The 16988-nt window shown below is 43.4% G+C and overlaps 1 protein-coding gene across 1 annotated transcript in view; it reads left to right on the top strand.

The window, feature by feature from the left end:
• The window catches only part of afg2a (AAA ATPase AFG2A), a 95716-nt gene that overhangs the window by 19969 nt on the left and 58759 nt on the right, over nucleotides 1–16988 (top strand). Inside the window, exons 12-15 of the mRNA XM_029512296.1 lie at nucleotides 3750–3959; nucleotides 6715–6768; nucleotides 7040–7119; nucleotides 11343–11469. Coding sequence (XP_029368156.1) covers nucleotides 3750–3959; nucleotides 6715–6768; nucleotides 7040–7119; nucleotides 11343–11469 — 471 coding nt within the window. The remainder of the gene's footprint in view (nucleotides 1–3749; nucleotides 3960–6714; nucleotides 6769–7039; nucleotides 7120–11342; nucleotides 11470–16988) is intronic.

The raw sequence follows: 16988 nt of genomic DNA, 5'->3' as shown, positions 1-16988 counted from the left end.
AGAAACGTCCTTTCTATCCCCTCGCCGCCTCCTCTCTCTGAAATGCTCTGCACTGAGCTCGCCTGGAGACGTTCAGTCCTTGCAGCCGGTTCCTGGAAACGAGAGAGGAGTGAGTTTGAGTTTGGATTTTTTTTTTTCCTCCTCCTTTTTAATTTTTTATTTTTTTTATATCCCCCGAGCACAGCTCAGCTGAAAGGCTGAGGTCCACAGAGCCCCGGACTTGATTATATCCACATGAGTGCAAACATTTGTTTCTAATCCATTTTATATAAGAAACTTCCAGTGGTGCCGGATAAATGTACGCCTCGAGTTCCTCGGAAACCTTCTCAGATCACGTATCTGGAGATTTGAGTTTTGCCTCTTGATTTATGTTGTGTTTATATGTAAATAAATTCAAAGTAAAATTTTAATCCTTTGTTTAGTGACAAGACATTTTTGCTCTTTTTGACAGCTTTCTTGTTTAACCAGCGTTACTTTTTCTAAAATAATCATCCTACCGCGCAGTCTGGCTTTAATATTATCATTTGGCAGCTGTATAACAAGCCAATTTATTCTTCCTTTTAAACCTAGTCCTTGTCTCCCTTGAGTTTTTTTTTTTTTTTGATTTTGTCTGAGAAGTCCCCCACACCCTCCTCTCCACCCCATCAAAGAGCCAGAGCCTGAGAGGCCCCTTGTAAAGTTCAGAAAACAACAGTAAAAGATAATAACTGGGTCTCGAACAAAAAGGAAGGGAGGGAGGAATTGGCGGCGTTGGAGTCGGGGGGTGGGGGGGGGGGGTTGCACGGTGAAGTGTGAGTCAAAACATTGCCTTCTAATTCAACAATCGCTTCATTCTTGACAAAGAAAAGCACCTTTCAATTAATGATGCTTTGTCGTTACTTTGAATGATGCCATTAAGTCTAAGCAGAAAAAATCCAACAAAGTGTGTGTGTCTGTGTGTGGGTTGTGTTGCACATCTGCTCCCTTGGTGGAAAGAAGTGATTGATTTGTATTCTGATGATTGGCAGGTTGGAGGATGTTGTCAGTAAACTTGGAGGGTTGGAGGCCTCTAAAGCTTCTAAACCACCAAGTGTGGTTCAAATCGAGTTCGATTCCATGCCGTTCTCAACATTCGGCGCCTGTATGATTTTATATATATATATTTTATATATCACGGACTGACCTGTCGACTTTGTTGTCTACCACTTAAGGACATAAAGATGTCACAAATCATGGAAACGTTTAAAATCGAACTATAGAGCCTTCAAAACTGCTTAAATATACAACAAGAACAACAAAAATTTTTGTGAGAAGAAATTCTTTACTTCCTGTAGAAATCTTTGAACTTGCTGTTATTTGATGTTGTACTCTTAAGACTCGTCCTGTTTTCCGGGGTTTGTCCTCTGGTGTAACGGTGTCCAACTGGCTGAGGGTTGAATGCCCCAGTAAGAACCAGCTCAAGCGGAATTTTAACGCTGATTCACTCTTCTGATGAAGACTGTCGGTGTGGTTGGATTGAAAGCTCCGGACCAAACGAGTAATTGGGCCTTGAGCTGAAACTGCCAAGAGGGTCGAGAATGAACTGAGGGGCTCAATATATTTGACAGATGATAACATTTCATGGGACATTTGTCTGTTTTGATGTCAATAAATTGGCGTCCACCAGAAGCTCCTGTTGTTGCCAATGAAAGTTGGGACATTTAGTGGTTAATTGGATAATTTAGCCGGAACTGAGTATCGAAATGATTCCAAAACCAGCATAACCGTGTTGATGTCACTATCCATGAAATGTTTGATTCTGTTTCAGTCAATGGTTTTCATTCATTAATGTCCTTTCCACCTTTTCTTGCTCACCTGTTTCTTCCTTCTTCTTCTAAAAGCCGGTTTTACAGTTGTTTTTTTTTTTCCCTCTCCCGGCCTGGTTCCCTGGTCTGCTTCCGGGCCTATCTCCTCATCTCTGCAGCACTCCTCGTTCTCTCTCCTTCCCTTCCCCTCCCCTCCCGCTCCATCTCTCTCTCGCTCGGCGCTGTCCATAAATTGTTCGGTATTTACAGTATGTGGCCAGACGCCAGGTTTCCATTAGGTGCTTCGTACCCCGGAGACGGCGCCGGTGGCCTGGGATGTGTTACCTCTGGATGGAGAGCGGTGGGAGGGTAAAGGGAGGGCGAGCATGTGCAAGACAGAAAGAGAGAGTGGAGGGGAGGAAGTCAAAAGGAGAGGAAGCATCAGTTTTTAAGGGAGAGACAAGAGATGGTATGATAGTGAGAGGGCCAAAGAGAAAGGGAGAAGGGAGAGGGCGATAAAACATAAGAAACAGCAATGATGAAGATAGATGAATATCGCAGGTACATGCTCGTTGTGCATGTCATCTGCAGCAACATGAACAGAGCCGTGACAAATGTCTCATCAGATTCACCTGCGCAGTCATTTTCGGATAATATATCTATATCTATAAAATCCCTGAAACACCGAGCAGTGGTTCCCCAAGGCCGTGGACACCAAACCGACGGGATTCAGTTTAATAATCATGCAGGAAACCAGCAAATCCTCAAGTTTTAGAATCTGGAACCTGGACAACTTTTTTGTTCAATTAAGAATTTATAGGGCCAAAGAAAAATCTGGATTGATTGCCGTATATTTTCTGTTTCCCCAAGCGAGATCAGACAGACAGACAGACAGACAGACAGACAGACGCAACATTTTAGAATGAAAACTGTCTTCTTGTTTTGTTTTTTTTTTGTTCCATGCATCTTTTATCAAAATAGATAAGACAAAGGAAACAAAGATAGGGAGACGCATAGAGGTAGCTGAAAAGTGAGCAGGCCAGTCACTGAAGAATGAGACAGGAAGGATGAGCGTTTCTCCTCCTTATCTCCTCCGGTTGTCCTGCCGGACTCTCTCCTCACTCCCTCTTTCCATCCTTCAGACAGACAACTGTTGGCCGACTCCCTCAGCTGTTGCTCAGTCCGTCCAGAGTCTCCCTGATTTGACCCGAACCCCTCACTTCCTCCACCTCCTTCCGTACATGCTTTTATATTTCACTCCTCTCCTGTCCTGTTTGGAAGAGCAGACCGCTCTGTGTGGGTTACACCAGAACATCAGTGACGTCAGTGTGTGCAATCAGAGGTTATTTGGTCTGCTTCCATAGATTAGAAATATCTGTATGCCATTAACACCACTGAACTGGGCTGATCTCATCTTCTTTTCTTCTGCATCGTGACTTTTACTTCTTCTGCTGCTACTATTCCTTTTCAAGCTTTACTTCTGTTCTTTGGCTCGTCTTCTTGCTCTGATTGTAAGACTGCCACCTGATCTCTTTAAATATTTAATCTGTTTGTCACTTATTGAACTTACCATTGTTTATTATTGTTTCTGTGGTCTCAGCGGGCCAAATTGCTGGGTCAGAGCACGATAAATGACTCGGGGACGCAGTCGGTACATGCTGCTTTCTGTTTTTATGTATGAACAGCTTGTTCTGCAGCTTCAGTCAAACATATGGAAGTGAATTTGACCCTTAACAGCCCTTAAGGTTAAATTATGGAGTAGTAGTTGCCAAAGCCATATGTTGCATTTATTTAACTCTTACATTTATGAAATATTTAATATGATTTGTCTCAGTAAAAGAAAGATAAATCATCTTTATTGGAGATGTTATATTTTTACATGCATGGTGTATCTTACTGCAGCCCTCAATATGAATTTAAATGAAACATCTCCCAGCCCTTTAGAAAGCAGAGCTTCCTTGAGTTTACTTTGCCTTCACCTTCCAGGTCCGCTGGTCGGATGTAGGTGGGATGGAAGAAGTGAAATTGAAGCTGAAGCAGGCCGTGGAGTGGCCTCTCAGGCACCCTGAAGCCTTCACCCGCATGGGAATCCAACCACCTAAAGGAGTCCTGCTCTACGGGCCCCCAGGCTGCTCCAAAACCATGATCGCCAAGGCCCTGGCTAATGAAAGTGGGCTCAACTTTCTGGCCATTAAAGTGAGTTTCCATCATCCAGTCCTAATTGCGTTTGTCCGGTGTTTGTTTTCTTTGTCTAGGCAGGATTTTGAATATTAATTTGGATCTTTGCATCAGTTCAAATCATAGTGGGGCGAAAGGGAATTTAACATGCTGTTGTTTTTCCTCAAACTTGATGCATAAATATGAACTAATAATGTTTTACAGGTGCAGCTCTTCACATCATATTTGCTATTGATTGAGCTGGCAGAAATCACTGCATATGACTCAGTGAACAGAAACCAGAATGTGAGAGTGGAGCTTTTCCAAGAATTCACTCAAAAGTTATTGCAGGTTTAGTGATAGCCAACATGTTTTTAGAAGTGACGCCATCAGCCTGATGATTAATGATGTGTTGATTCAGTCTCATCCTAGAGACGAGTCCTCCAGTTGTGCAATTTTTACTGCCATTTTTTTTTTTTAAACGAAGAACCGTGCAGCCAAAAAGTGATTTTCATTCAGAACACACTTCGTCATATAAGGAGTTGAAGTCGTGACTCTCTGCGTCTGAGGTTGGATTCAATCTCTCACTCGTGTGCTACTAAAGGAGCATTTTAAATCCACACAAGTGACACAAGGCAGGATTTCATGTGGCTCAGCCAAGAATGTGAATATAAAAACTGCAGTTAATGTTCATTGTCAGTGTCCCGCTCTGTAAAATGTTTATGTGACGACAGCAGATGTGAGGTGAAGTTGTAGAAATTGTCCATCAAGAAATGGACTCGCGTCACGTCAGTCGGACATCCTGACCTTCAACCCCTCGCTCTCCTCGCTCCACGAAGCGCTCACTACTTCCTGTGCTGCCTCTGAACGTCGCCTGTGGATCCGAACCGTGCGTGAGGAATGCGATTCCTCAGATACTCGGCCAGGTTGAAAGATGTTTCCTTGATGACCCGATGGCGGTCAGACTGCCCAACTTCCTGCGCAGAGCTTCTTTTGTCCGACCCTTTGACCCTGTGTTTGTACCCTCTCATTCATCACCTCGATGCTCTCCACCACCCCCACTGTCACCTTCACCCCCCCCCCCCTCCAAACTCAGCGGGGCCGGGGTGACGGAGATTGATTAATCAGCTCGTTGAATTGTTGAGCAGTGAATATTTGTGGGGGAAAAAAAAAAACTGTTGCCATGTGAGAAAAGAAGCTTCGACAGAAGCTCTCAACCAAGGACATTAAGCCATCAGCAAATAGTTGTTTTAATTTCAGCTCAGTTTGTTCTTTTTAGCACTCAGATGTTGCAGTTTGCAAACACGCTTTTGTCAATCTTGATGCATTAACTGAAATCAGGACGACGCAGAAACAACTACATCGTATTATATTCTAAAAATGTATAGTCGCTGAAATTTGAAACGTTTTTAGCTTTTTAATGTTATTCTTGGTGAAATTATCATTGTGATTGAATTCTGTATTGTGATGAATACAAAGGTTGTTATAAAAGACGTGCTAGGATTTCGTGCAGCAGTCATCAGGAAGAGTGTCTGCTCAGTGAAACAGGGTAAAAAACATCCTGTCCCTCCGGCTGAAAGCTGCTCCTCAGCATCTGCAATAACAGTATCAGGTTTTTCCAGAGCGGTGGTTGCTTTGACATAGATATGTTATCCAGATTTAAATGTGGATACTTTAAAGCTCAGCCTGTTTCCTCTGTGTGAAAAAGCCCTATTATCATCTTGTCAATTCGAGTTTCCTCCCACTGCAGCCACTGAAACACACTCACATCCGTAGGTGGACACACACACACACACACACACACATTGAACTCATATCTCTACGGTGTCAACGGTTTTCAGACTCACCATGTCCATCCTCTGACTCTGCTGCAGAGAGAAAGAACCTGGGATTAATGAGTCAACCTCCACACTTACCGCGGGAGACAAAAGGGCTGCGAGTTAAGTGTCGTCTCCTCCGTCAGCGCGGAGGTGTTGAAAGGCTGGATGGCTGGGGAGGAAGTTCTTGTGAGGGTTGAGTGGTTGTTTATCTGTTTCTGAGCGAGGGAGAGGAGAAAGAAGAAAAGACCAAAAAAAAAAAAGCTTCAGTTAGCAGAGGTAGTTCTGGGAGTAAAACAAGCTGTGTCTTTGGGATGTAGGATTTATTTATTTATTTTTTTTTTAATAATGAATTCATGTTTTTGACAGAAGATGTCATAAAATTCACACTTTCCACAACAGCAGAGGTGAATGTGAATACACAGACCTGAAAAAGGATATCTGTTTAATACCAATTCACCATTTTAATGTCGTCCCCCCCGTCCCGCTCCCAAACACCCGTTCTCGGACAGGATGCTGTCCATTTTTAAGCGCAGTGGGTATTTACATGGGACGGCGTCTTTGATATTTCAGTAAAATGTTTGCCCAAACTTTCAGTCCACCTGCATTAGTTAGAGACCAGACACAATTCTTTTAAGATCGATGTGTAATTACACCACTCACACGCTCACCCTGCATTCTTCCTGGTCATTCTCACACTTTGTTATCACCTTTTAATTGCGTTCATCCTTTAAATCAGCGTGCTCGCTCACGTGTTAGTTCTCTATGTAAACTCTTTGGAAACTCAGGAATACCAGTTGACACAGATTATAAACAAGAGCTGGTGAAGATTGATTTCAATGTTCGATATCACAGGCTTTAAACTCAAGCTCAGGTTTCCTCTCCAGGGATTTCATTCTGCAATTAAAATGTCAAACGTAAAAGTTATTTTAATTTATGGGCCCAAATCTGAAATACCATTGAAACTTTTCTTTCAGGGACCGGAATTACTCAGCAAGTATGTTGGAGAGTCTGAAAGAGCCGTCCGAGAGGTGGGTTGATTATATCACTCACATGGTTTGCAGTAATCTGTTGATTTTAATGGACAGTTATGCAAACTGTTTCCTTGTTATGTCATGAAGAGGTAAAAATGTAATCCGCTGAATATTTTTAGTTGTTGACATAATAAACGGATGACGACATTAATGCGTGCTGTATTTCCTGCGTGTGTTTGTGTGCCCTTCTGGCTCAGAATGATTCATTGGTCCTGTTTAAGATTTGTCCTGTTTTCCTCTCCTCCATTGTTGCTGACGCCGCCTGCAGGTGTTTCGGAAGGCGAGGGCTGTCGCTCCCTCCATCGTCTTCTTTGATGAGATTGATGCCCTCGCCAGCGAGAGAGGAAGGTACACTGTGTTCTTTAACTTATTTGTCATAGAAAGAGACAACAAAATAATCACAGAGTTCCTTCCCACGTGGTAAACATTCATTTCCTCCCCCATAATTCCTTGGGGGATTGTTCACTGTTCTCCACCGTCCAGTGTTTGCTGTTTTCAGTGCTGTGGTCATTCATTGTCCAGCGATGACAAATGCACAGTCATCACTGCGGTCTGCTCTAATTTACCGGGCGCATGTCTCACAAAGATTCACTTATGAATGGATGGAGCAAACACCCCAGAAAGTCTGCATGGCTGCACTATCAAAGCCAGCCACTCGGTTCCCATCGTGTCCTCTTGGACTTGTGCGGCTTTTCACTGCTGGCGAACACAGAACGCAGTCTTGTCTGCAGGCGTTTTAGTGGGATGGCACTGGGAACATCTGTGGCTTAAAGGAAAGAGGACGGGGGGGCGGACAGAGGACACAGATCGGAGGCGCACAAACACTTCATTGTGCCCTTCCACGGCAGATGGGGAAGGCCAAATATGCAGCCTGCTTCCTGGTAAACCAGTCGATGAAACTCAATGTTGTAGGAAGGAGCACAGAAAGGCCAGCGGCCCGTCCTCAATCACTGCACCGTGTCCGAGACATAACATATTTAAACATCTCTGCCTCAGACGCTGGAAACACTTTGTTCTCTTCTTATACTACAATAGCCAACATTCATTAGATTTAAAAATATAAAATTTATCCTCCAAGAAATAAAGACTATGAGAACCATCTGAATATGCAAAGCACTAAAAATCACGTTGCAGTTGCAATCATTCATGATTTCAGTTGGGAATGAAATATTTGCATTTGACTTTAAGTGAAAAAAGCCAAAAAAGGGGGAGTTTTAGTAGATCCTGCATGAATCAAGTATGTTCCTGTGATGTCGGGATAATTTAATGTGTTGGCTGGAGGAGATCTATAACATATGCTTTTTGGTATATGTACACGCACATATATATGTCATGAGAACTCGGCACTAGTGAAGTTATGAACTCTGTCCAAACCATATTGCGACAGGAAAATATCAATAGCTTTAAATGATTCCCATCTTCTAAGAATTCCACTGAGTCTTCAATTTATCCATCAGAACCAACTTTTCAGTTCCAGCGTCTTGTTTTGGTTTGAGAAAGGATGTTTTGAAATAAGAACACCGCTCCTCTTTTCCACCATTTTGCTTTTTTCTTTTTTTTTTTAATCACAATTGTTTTTTTCTGCCTTCATGTCTCATTCATTTAACTCTTCCAAAGTATCAAGCTGGATATGTCACCGCCGTTCGGTGGACAGCAGTTCAGAGAACGATTTCCTGGAGAAATCAGGAACTCTGGACTTTTGATGTTCAGTTCAGTTTAGACTCATTTCCAACAAATACAAAATACAGCTGCGTTTCAGCTTGTCTTTATAAATCTTTTTTTTTTTTTTTAAGTCAGGTTAATTTGATGAACGCAGGGCTGGACCTGAGCCTCAAGGCCACTCGCCATTAAAAAAAATAAAAAATGCTCTTAGCGCTGATTTATAAAGGATATTTATCGGTCTTCACTTCCTGCCGTGTTTAATCAATGAAGTGGCTCGCTCACGTCGGTGAGAATGTAAAACTGTTGACACAACCAGACGGTCTCGGTGGCGTCCTGTACGCATGTTTTTTCCTCTGGAGGCAGGAGATGAGAAGCACCTGTAAATCTGTCAGCCTACCTGCCATGAATCCAGACCGGTGGAATGAAGTGAAGAAGACAGGAAGAAGGCAGGAAGAGCGGGAGAGCAGGGAAGACGTACACAAACAAAGGAGTCGAGATAGAGGCAGGGAGTGATTGATGAGAAGAGTGAAAAGGACTCGCTGTGTGATCAGAGGAAGGATTTCTGATTGAGGTCCTGACTGAGGACCAGTGGAAAGTTAAAGATCGTCGTTATAAGAGAAAAAACAGCGATTAATAAATTTGGAGAGAGCTAAATAGGAATGCACCGTCTCCCTCTCCACTTGTTTTCTTTCTTCATTTTTCTTCCTCCTCTCTCCTTCTTTTACTCACCCCCTCCTCCCACATGCACACTTTTTCTCACCATCTTTATTCGTTTTCACCTCATATTAACTCTCCTGCTCTCTATCTCTCTCTCCAGTTTTCCAATTCACCGCTCCGACCGATTCCCTCGATGTGTTTCTCTCCGCTCTCTCCCCTCACCCATACTTTCTCTCTCTATCCCCCCTGCCTTCCTCCTCCTCCTCCTCTCCGTTCATATCTCAGTGACAGAGCTCCTTTGTGTTCCTCCGCAGCCTTGTCTCTGTTAATGACGTCTGGCACTTCCGCTGGCCCTGTCAACAGAGGCTGTGTGTGTGTTAGAGCCTGGTAGGGTGGCTGTCTGCACTGCGCTATGGAAAATAACCACCTAGCAGTGCGGCGTGTAACACACTGATGAGTTTCTCAAAGGCCAGACGTGGTGATATTCCATATATAGGATTTCTCTGCCTATCTGCTGCAAGCATCACCGGTGTGGCAAAGACCTGATGTCTCTTATTCCTCGGAACTGTAAAAAAAAAAAAAAAACAAACATTCATGTGCAACACAATATCCCTCCACCACCACAAACTTGGAAATGAAAATTGGAGTCAGTCTCTCATACAGCACAGTGAAACAGCTCATGTGTATTAATTTTAATTTTAAACTAGTCATCAGCTGAAGGTCTTTTCAAAATGAGGCCGTACGTTTCTCGCTTGTTTATTAGAGTTAACAAAAGAATAAGGAATAATGTCAGCTGGAGCCGATAAGTCAAAGCATATGATTATAGTGTTTAGTTTTATTTTAACCTCCTGTGCTGTTGTTCCTGTCTGCTGTTATAGCAACAGAATTGGCAGATGGGGAGAGCTCAAGTTTATTTTTTGCACACTAAGTAACAGTAATTACAAAATGAATGGAATTGGAGGGAGTGATGCCAGTCCTGGTCGGTGTTTGTAAAGGCTGGGATTATGGTTCCACCAGGCTCGATGCTTCCTTTGGTTAAAGGTTTCAATTCCATTCCACCTCTCGCCACACCCGGGATCACTGCCAGGTCAGGTCACCGATGAAATCGGCTCCGTCGCACCTGCAGCCCCACCCAGCGCTAATGTCCTAAGGTCCCGGAGTACACCTGAACATCTCTGCTGCGAGTTGAAAGGGAGCTGCTCTGCTTGCCGGCCTCAATGGAACAGCACAAGTTCAACATCAAGCGTCATTCCTTTACGTGCCAAGAGCGGTCTTAAATCTTCTTTCTCTTCTACTGAAGTCAGTATGCTAACCAGCTAGCCCGAGCCTGCCTCCTCACTTCCCAATAGTGACTCACTGCAGCCTACAATCAGCTCTTCGGAGGGCTGATTATATCTTCATGTCTTGTAAGCGCCACAATGGCCGAAGATCTTGTCAAAGTGACAATCTCCCACCACTAGTTCAGAGCTCAGAGACAAGAAACCACGTTAACCAACAAAGAAAACTTACAAATAGGCCCTTCATCCGAGACTCAGGAAGAGTCATCTGAAACACCAACTTTGCCAGATTATTGAAGGAACATTTACATATAGCGCCTGCATGTCCAAACAAGGTGATCTCTAAAGAAGGACTTCTTTATTTAAGAGTGATATCCTGTTTGCTGCTGGCTTGTTTTGAGTTCTGTTCAGTAGGATGTCATTGGCAGGAAAGCTCTTTTTTGCTGCCAAAGTTTTTTTTTTTTTTTTTTGTTTTTTTTTCAAATTCCAAGAAGTGGAAGAATTACAGTGTTGAAGAACATGCTAACAGAGTGTCACTGAAACAACGTAAAAGCTCCTTACAAGGATTTGAAAGCTGGACAGTGTTCATTGTTACATAACGCTTTAAATGTTGGTGATGAATGAGAGAGGTTTCAGGCATGTGTTGTCTTGGACTTGTGAGAGTAGCAGGTTGCACTCTGTTTCACTCATCCATCTTATATTCATCTCTACTGTGAATATCTGTCCGTCTGTTTTCTTCTCTGTCCAGATTGCTTCATACTCCACCGTTCTCCCATCTGTTCTTCGTCGATCTCTTATTAATCACTTTACACCATCAATAATCTCCTCTGCTCCGTCAGCTTCAGGCGAATTCCGATATATCACTTTCCCTCTTCATCATCCATCCTCTGATCCAATCATCCAATGCACACATCAATCTCGTCACTGCTTCCTTGTCTTTCTCATCCGTCTTGTGCTCTCATTCGCCCCCCTCAGCTCCTCGGGCTCCGGCGGTGTGGGCGACAGGGTCCTGGCTCAGCTCCTGACAGAGATGGACGGCATCGAGCAGCTCCGGGACGTCACAGTGCTGGCTGCCACCAACCGGCCCGACATGATCGATAAGGTAAACAGACGCTGGGTGTTTGTCTTTACCTCTCCTTCCTCCTCTTTGGTCCATGATTGATAAGGTTGGGGAGCTGTTGTGTGAGTGTGTCTACCTTGTCCCCCTCCTCTCCCTCCCTTCCTCTGTTGTACATGATTGATAAGGTTAAAGGTCGCCTGCTCCGGTCCGTCTTCTTGGACTCTCTCTTGTCTGTTTGGATGCCGTCACTCTGTTGTGTTAGTGCAGCTGCATTTGACGCTCGGGAATGATCTGTCGCTTTGGTAACATTCGTACAAAACAAGCCTGGAGTGAGTTGATCGATCTTGGAAGTTCTTCTCAATCACTTCCTGTCATTTCTGTCTGAATGTGTGGCTCAGCATGACTTTCAAGGGATGCATCAAACTGAATGTGAACAAAAGGCCATATGTTATTTTTAAATAACACACTAAACCAGAGTGGATAACTTTGATCTAGCTTAGCATCATCATATTAGCATTATAGCACAGCTCACAGTGGTGCTGTTTTGTTTCTGTTTTGCGACGCTAGTAAAATTCTAGTTTTTGATTTCCACGACAAGCTAATTAATATTGATAAATTCATCATTTTATCATCAAGAGGCTTCGGTTTTGGGATTAAGAAGAAGTCATTTTGGCAGCTGATCTGCAGTTCATTTAATTTTCAGGTCCTTACTGCAGGTTTTGAGCTTTAATAAGACCCGAGCCACACCAGCGCACTGCCACACAGGAACAAGCTGACTTTTGACTCAGACAATTTAAAAAGCATTGTAGGTAGAAGTAAAGCATTTGTCTCCTCTTCCTTTCTTCCTCGCCTCCCTGTCAACTTTAGAACAGGGCAATCTGACTATCTGTCTTTTTATGCCTCTGTGCCCCTCCATTTTCTATTTTCTACCCCTTTTATCTCCCTCTCTTCCTCTTCCCATCCACAAAAGCTTTCTTTGGTCTCTTATCCTCCCATCTCCGTTCTAATGAAATTTCCTGAGTGCTGATCAAAGCCGGAGCCTGTGCCTCGTCAAAAAGGACGCAGGAAAGGAGAACGTTGTGGCGCTTCTTAAGCTCCTACTCGGGTCACCGTCTGTCTCTGTCTTTCTTCCATTTTTTCTGCTGTTTGGTCTCCTCCCTTACTCAATTTAAAAATACCTACTCCTAATGCTGTAAGGAAATGTTAGGACATTCATCGTTCAAACATAATAATAACAGCACACAAACCTACGGGGTTGGATGCTGACATGACTTCCAATTGTTAAGAAAATTTGTCACATATGATTTTCTTCCCTGATGTATGATGTTTAAATATTTTCCAAATGTGTTCGTTTCCATACATTTGCAGGACCGCTGCTCTCTCAGCTGCTCCATCCAAACATCATTTTCTATTCTTTCTTCAACTAAATAAAAAGCAGGAAAGAGTCTGCATAACTGTTTTATGTGAGCTGGTAACTGCTCACCACAAATCCATCGGCACTTAAAGATACCCCTCAGAGAAATCCTCCACATACAAACCCCCCAACCACCACCCCACCTCCCCAAATTCTCCACCCCCACTCCATTTCTAACCCACTTGTGAAGAATTGATCCATCACTGTGGTGGGGGGAATGACAGCATCTTCAACCACCTCTGCAACTGGTTACCATTTCATTTCAAACTCCATTAGCAGTGCGGGCAGCTAAGAAACAGCCCAAGTGTGGGTTTGTGTTTGTGTGTGTGCATGTGTGTGAATCTGAGGGGGGAAAGATGCATCACGAGACGGAGGGAGAGAAAGAAACTCTATTAACAGTAAGCGGGGGGTCAAGCCCCCTCGATGGACAGATGGGGAACCCCAGGCGTCCTTCCACGGCCCGGCCTCTCTTTCAGGAAGTGGTCTCCTGGGCAGCTGAGAAATCAGATTATTTCATCCTGCCCCAAACCCCCCACTGTGTGTGTGTGTGTGTGTGTTTAGTGAGGTTCAAGTCATGTGAATGGAGAACCTGTGCTACACTGGGAGCAGAAGCCACCAAATGGACAGATAGCCCTTCACACCCCCTCACCTCCACCACCTCACCACCACCTCTGCCGCCGCCACCAACACTCAGTTCACGCTGGAGATGGGCAGCCATTTCCATACCAATAGCAGGATATGATGAGACAAATGAAGATTAATGGGATGCTTTGGGTGTCAATGAAGTCATTGTCAGCCCCTGATGGAGCAGAAGAGGCTTCTGGGGGCCTCAGCTGTTTGATGGACAGAGTGGGAGGAACGCAGAGGTGGGGAGAAAGTGGCGTTTACTTTAGCTTGAAAGGCGCAGGCCTGCTGTCCATCTCTCAACTGCTGCTGCAGGACAGTGTAGATTTCAGTTTTTTGTTTTTCTAAGTCAGAGTGGCGTTTTTAATGGGGAAGCACTTAAATTTAACAAACTCAAAGCACTAAAAAAGAATCGCAAAAGAGTAGAAATAACATGATTGAGTTCAGACATTATGTCATTTATAGTAAATAATTTTTCTGTATGAATGTAAGAATTTGAATTAGCCAATCCATATTTGAGAGATTTGAATATCTGATCATTTTTGCACTTATGTTGGTAGAGTTTGTGATTTCATATGATTATCTTCAAAAATTACATTCAATGTATATTTTCAATTAATTCTTATGTAAATACATTTTAAATTCCAATCAATAGGATCTTTTTCCCATTAATAACTTCATATAACCGTAAAAAATACGCAAGTTAGTCCTGCAACTTCCCCTTTATTTTGAGTTGCCTTGCTGACCGTCATGCATTAACACACACAGTGCAACTAATGCAGCTGAATCGTATCTTAATAAATGGATAACGTACTTCCTCTTAACATAAAACTTATTTTTTCTTTGTCACAGTTGCGGACAAACGTGAATGTTGAAATGCCACTAAGGCTGAAGGTGCAGTGACCAGTAGAAGTCGGTTAGACCACTCCTCTGCATGATGACACGTGACCAAACAACCCCCCCCCCCCCGCTGCCTCACCACCACAGCATGCACTCACACCTCCCACTGAGCCCCTCCACCTTAAAACAACTTCTTACACTTCCTCTTTCCTTTGTATTGCACCAATCACCCAGGCACACCTCTGACCTGCTGCGACCCGGCTGTGGTGATTGATTAGCACCACCAGGAATATTTATCCAGCCTTCAGTAGGAAGTGCCCCCCTGTCGGTCTGTTTGTCGAGCAGCTGTCCATCTACTTGACTTTTACACACACACTCACTCAAATGAGACGTCCATTTGCAGTTTGTCTAAAACCACATTTTTAATTTTTCGTTGTGAATCTTTAGGTCTTTAAACGACGGGGCCTGTTTGGTGTTTCACCAACGATCTACTCATTTACCTTCATGCACACTGAGCTTCTTCCGTGCTGTCAGGATGTAAGGATCCTTACAGTGGAGAAGATTGGTAGCAGATGGGTACTTTGTTTTGGGATCAGGAGTTGCCAACAGGGCTTTTTTTTTAGATCAAGGGCCAAAAGCAAAACACAAGCAGAAGAGTTAGAGTTGACAGATCGGACCGGAGGTCTGTGAGAGGATTAGGAGCAGTTTACCTGCCTGCGTTTATTTATGTGCTATAAATCATTTGAAATGTGATTCCGAACAAAAAAAGATGTGTGGCAGCTTATTTATTTATTTGTTTATTTATTTTTTTAATTAATGATTTCATCTTTAAACCAGTGTCCACCAAAGTGACACAAAGTACGGCTGTTTTGTCATGGATTTGATAACTTGAAATGAAAATGTTATCTGGTGGGGGAAATTCAGAATTGCCACTAAACGAGAAGAAGTGTAACCCACCGGGTTGGTCCTCCCATATTCATTTATGAACACGTCTTCAATTCTGATTATTTCAATAATATAAATATTGTTAAACTAAAATCGCACCAACAGATCGTATTCTGACAGGTCTGAGCACGGCGGCCCACCCACTCACAAAACTTATGTGCCTGGTTTACTCACCTTGTTGTGGGTGAAGTTGTGCCAGAACGCCGCTCGAATCAGCCAGCAGCTCCACGGGTGCTGGAAGAATGACAGAGCACGGACGGTTGTAACACCTTCCTGGTGTTTCCGTTTGCCAGAAACCGCTACGGTTGGCTTTGGCTTTTATTATTTGCAAAATTGCAAAATGAGGCAAACATATCTGCACACACACACTGTGTGTGTGTCATGGCATGAATCTACTGTAGTGGGAACCACCACAGAGGCGGTTTGGAGTAATTTGCCAGGTGTTTCAATGACTCTGTGTTGACAGATTTTCTCAGCAGAATAGCGTCAGTGTTGTGTAGGTTGCAATCACAAAACTTTACAGGTGTGTGGCCAAGGTTGAAGATTGATTGTGGCCCAGCCCGTGAAAACGGATTACTCATCTAACAATGACTGGATCAGAAAATGAACATGCTGATGGGGGCCATGGATCTGATTCCTTTTACGTGGTGGTCCCGAGTTCCAGACGGAAAAAATGTCGCAAGAAATAATGTGGTTCTTTTTTTAATTATTGTCTTTAACTCATCAACCATCGGGTCATAGTTGTTCTTCACAATGTTGTGTATCAGCCTTTTCTCCTCCTCTCATGTTTACAGGCTCTTCCCTCTGTCAATCAGCCTATTATACTGTAGTGTAGCGTCTGAACAGGAGATGGTGCCAAACTTGACATGGGTCAATTCTTGGGACACTTATTTTCAATTCTGACAGATTACAAACTTGTCAGAACGAATGCAAACGCACACCTTATCTTTGAATAGCAGATTAAGTAAGAAACATTAACAGCTGTGGCTTCGGGTCCTACTGAGGACAAGTTTGCTTCTAAAAGGAATTTAGAAAAAAGGAACGGCTAAATGTCTGATGTGGCCATTTTTGTGGTTAACAACAGCAGGAAACTTGTCACACTAAATAAATTTTTACCACATGAAAACACGCTGAAAAGCTGAGTTATGTTTTGAGGGACTGTAGATGTGATATTTAATCGTTTGTTCCGCTGCACTAAGATACTTTGCGCCACATGAACAAAGCAGCTCCACATTTTCATGTTGTCTCACTCGTTCTATCTGTTGGTCCTGCAGCTCTGCAGCATGATATACGACACTGACACTCAAGGATAAAGGGCAACCTCTTGTTATATATTTTACGAGCCCTCACAGTCTTGTGGTCTCTTGTCCTAACGCACTTCCAGTAACACAAACTAGAGTTGTTATTGTGCAACATGTGATTACTTTACGGTTACTGTTCGTAACTGCGGGCCCTGTGGACCCACAAAAGTCCCCATTTATATCTTCTGAGTGGATCAAAACTGCGTCTTCCCCTGCCAAGCGCATGACTGCAGCACATCTGGCCACATGTCCTCCTCGCTAGCATGTAGAAGGAGTGTGGTAATGAAAGGTGAATTCATTCATAAAGTTCTTCTGTGGCCTACTGGGCTTTAGCAGGAGGGATTCAAAGTAAATACCTGACAAAAGGCCAGTTTGAGCAGCTCTGAACATCTGCCAGTGTTTTCTCTGCCAGTCTGGACGTTGCTAATTGTAATCAC

The sequence above is a fragment of the Echeneis naucrates genome, chromosome 10 (assembly GCF_900963305.1).
Source record: "Echeneis naucrates chromosome 10, fEcheNa1.1, whole genome shotgun sequence".
NCBI lineage: Eukaryota > Metazoa > Chordata > Actinopteri > Carangiformes > Echeneidae > Echeneis > Echeneis naucrates.
The sequence above is the reverse complement of the archived record's forward strand: the minus strand, read 5'-3'. Positions and strand labels throughout refer to the sequence as shown.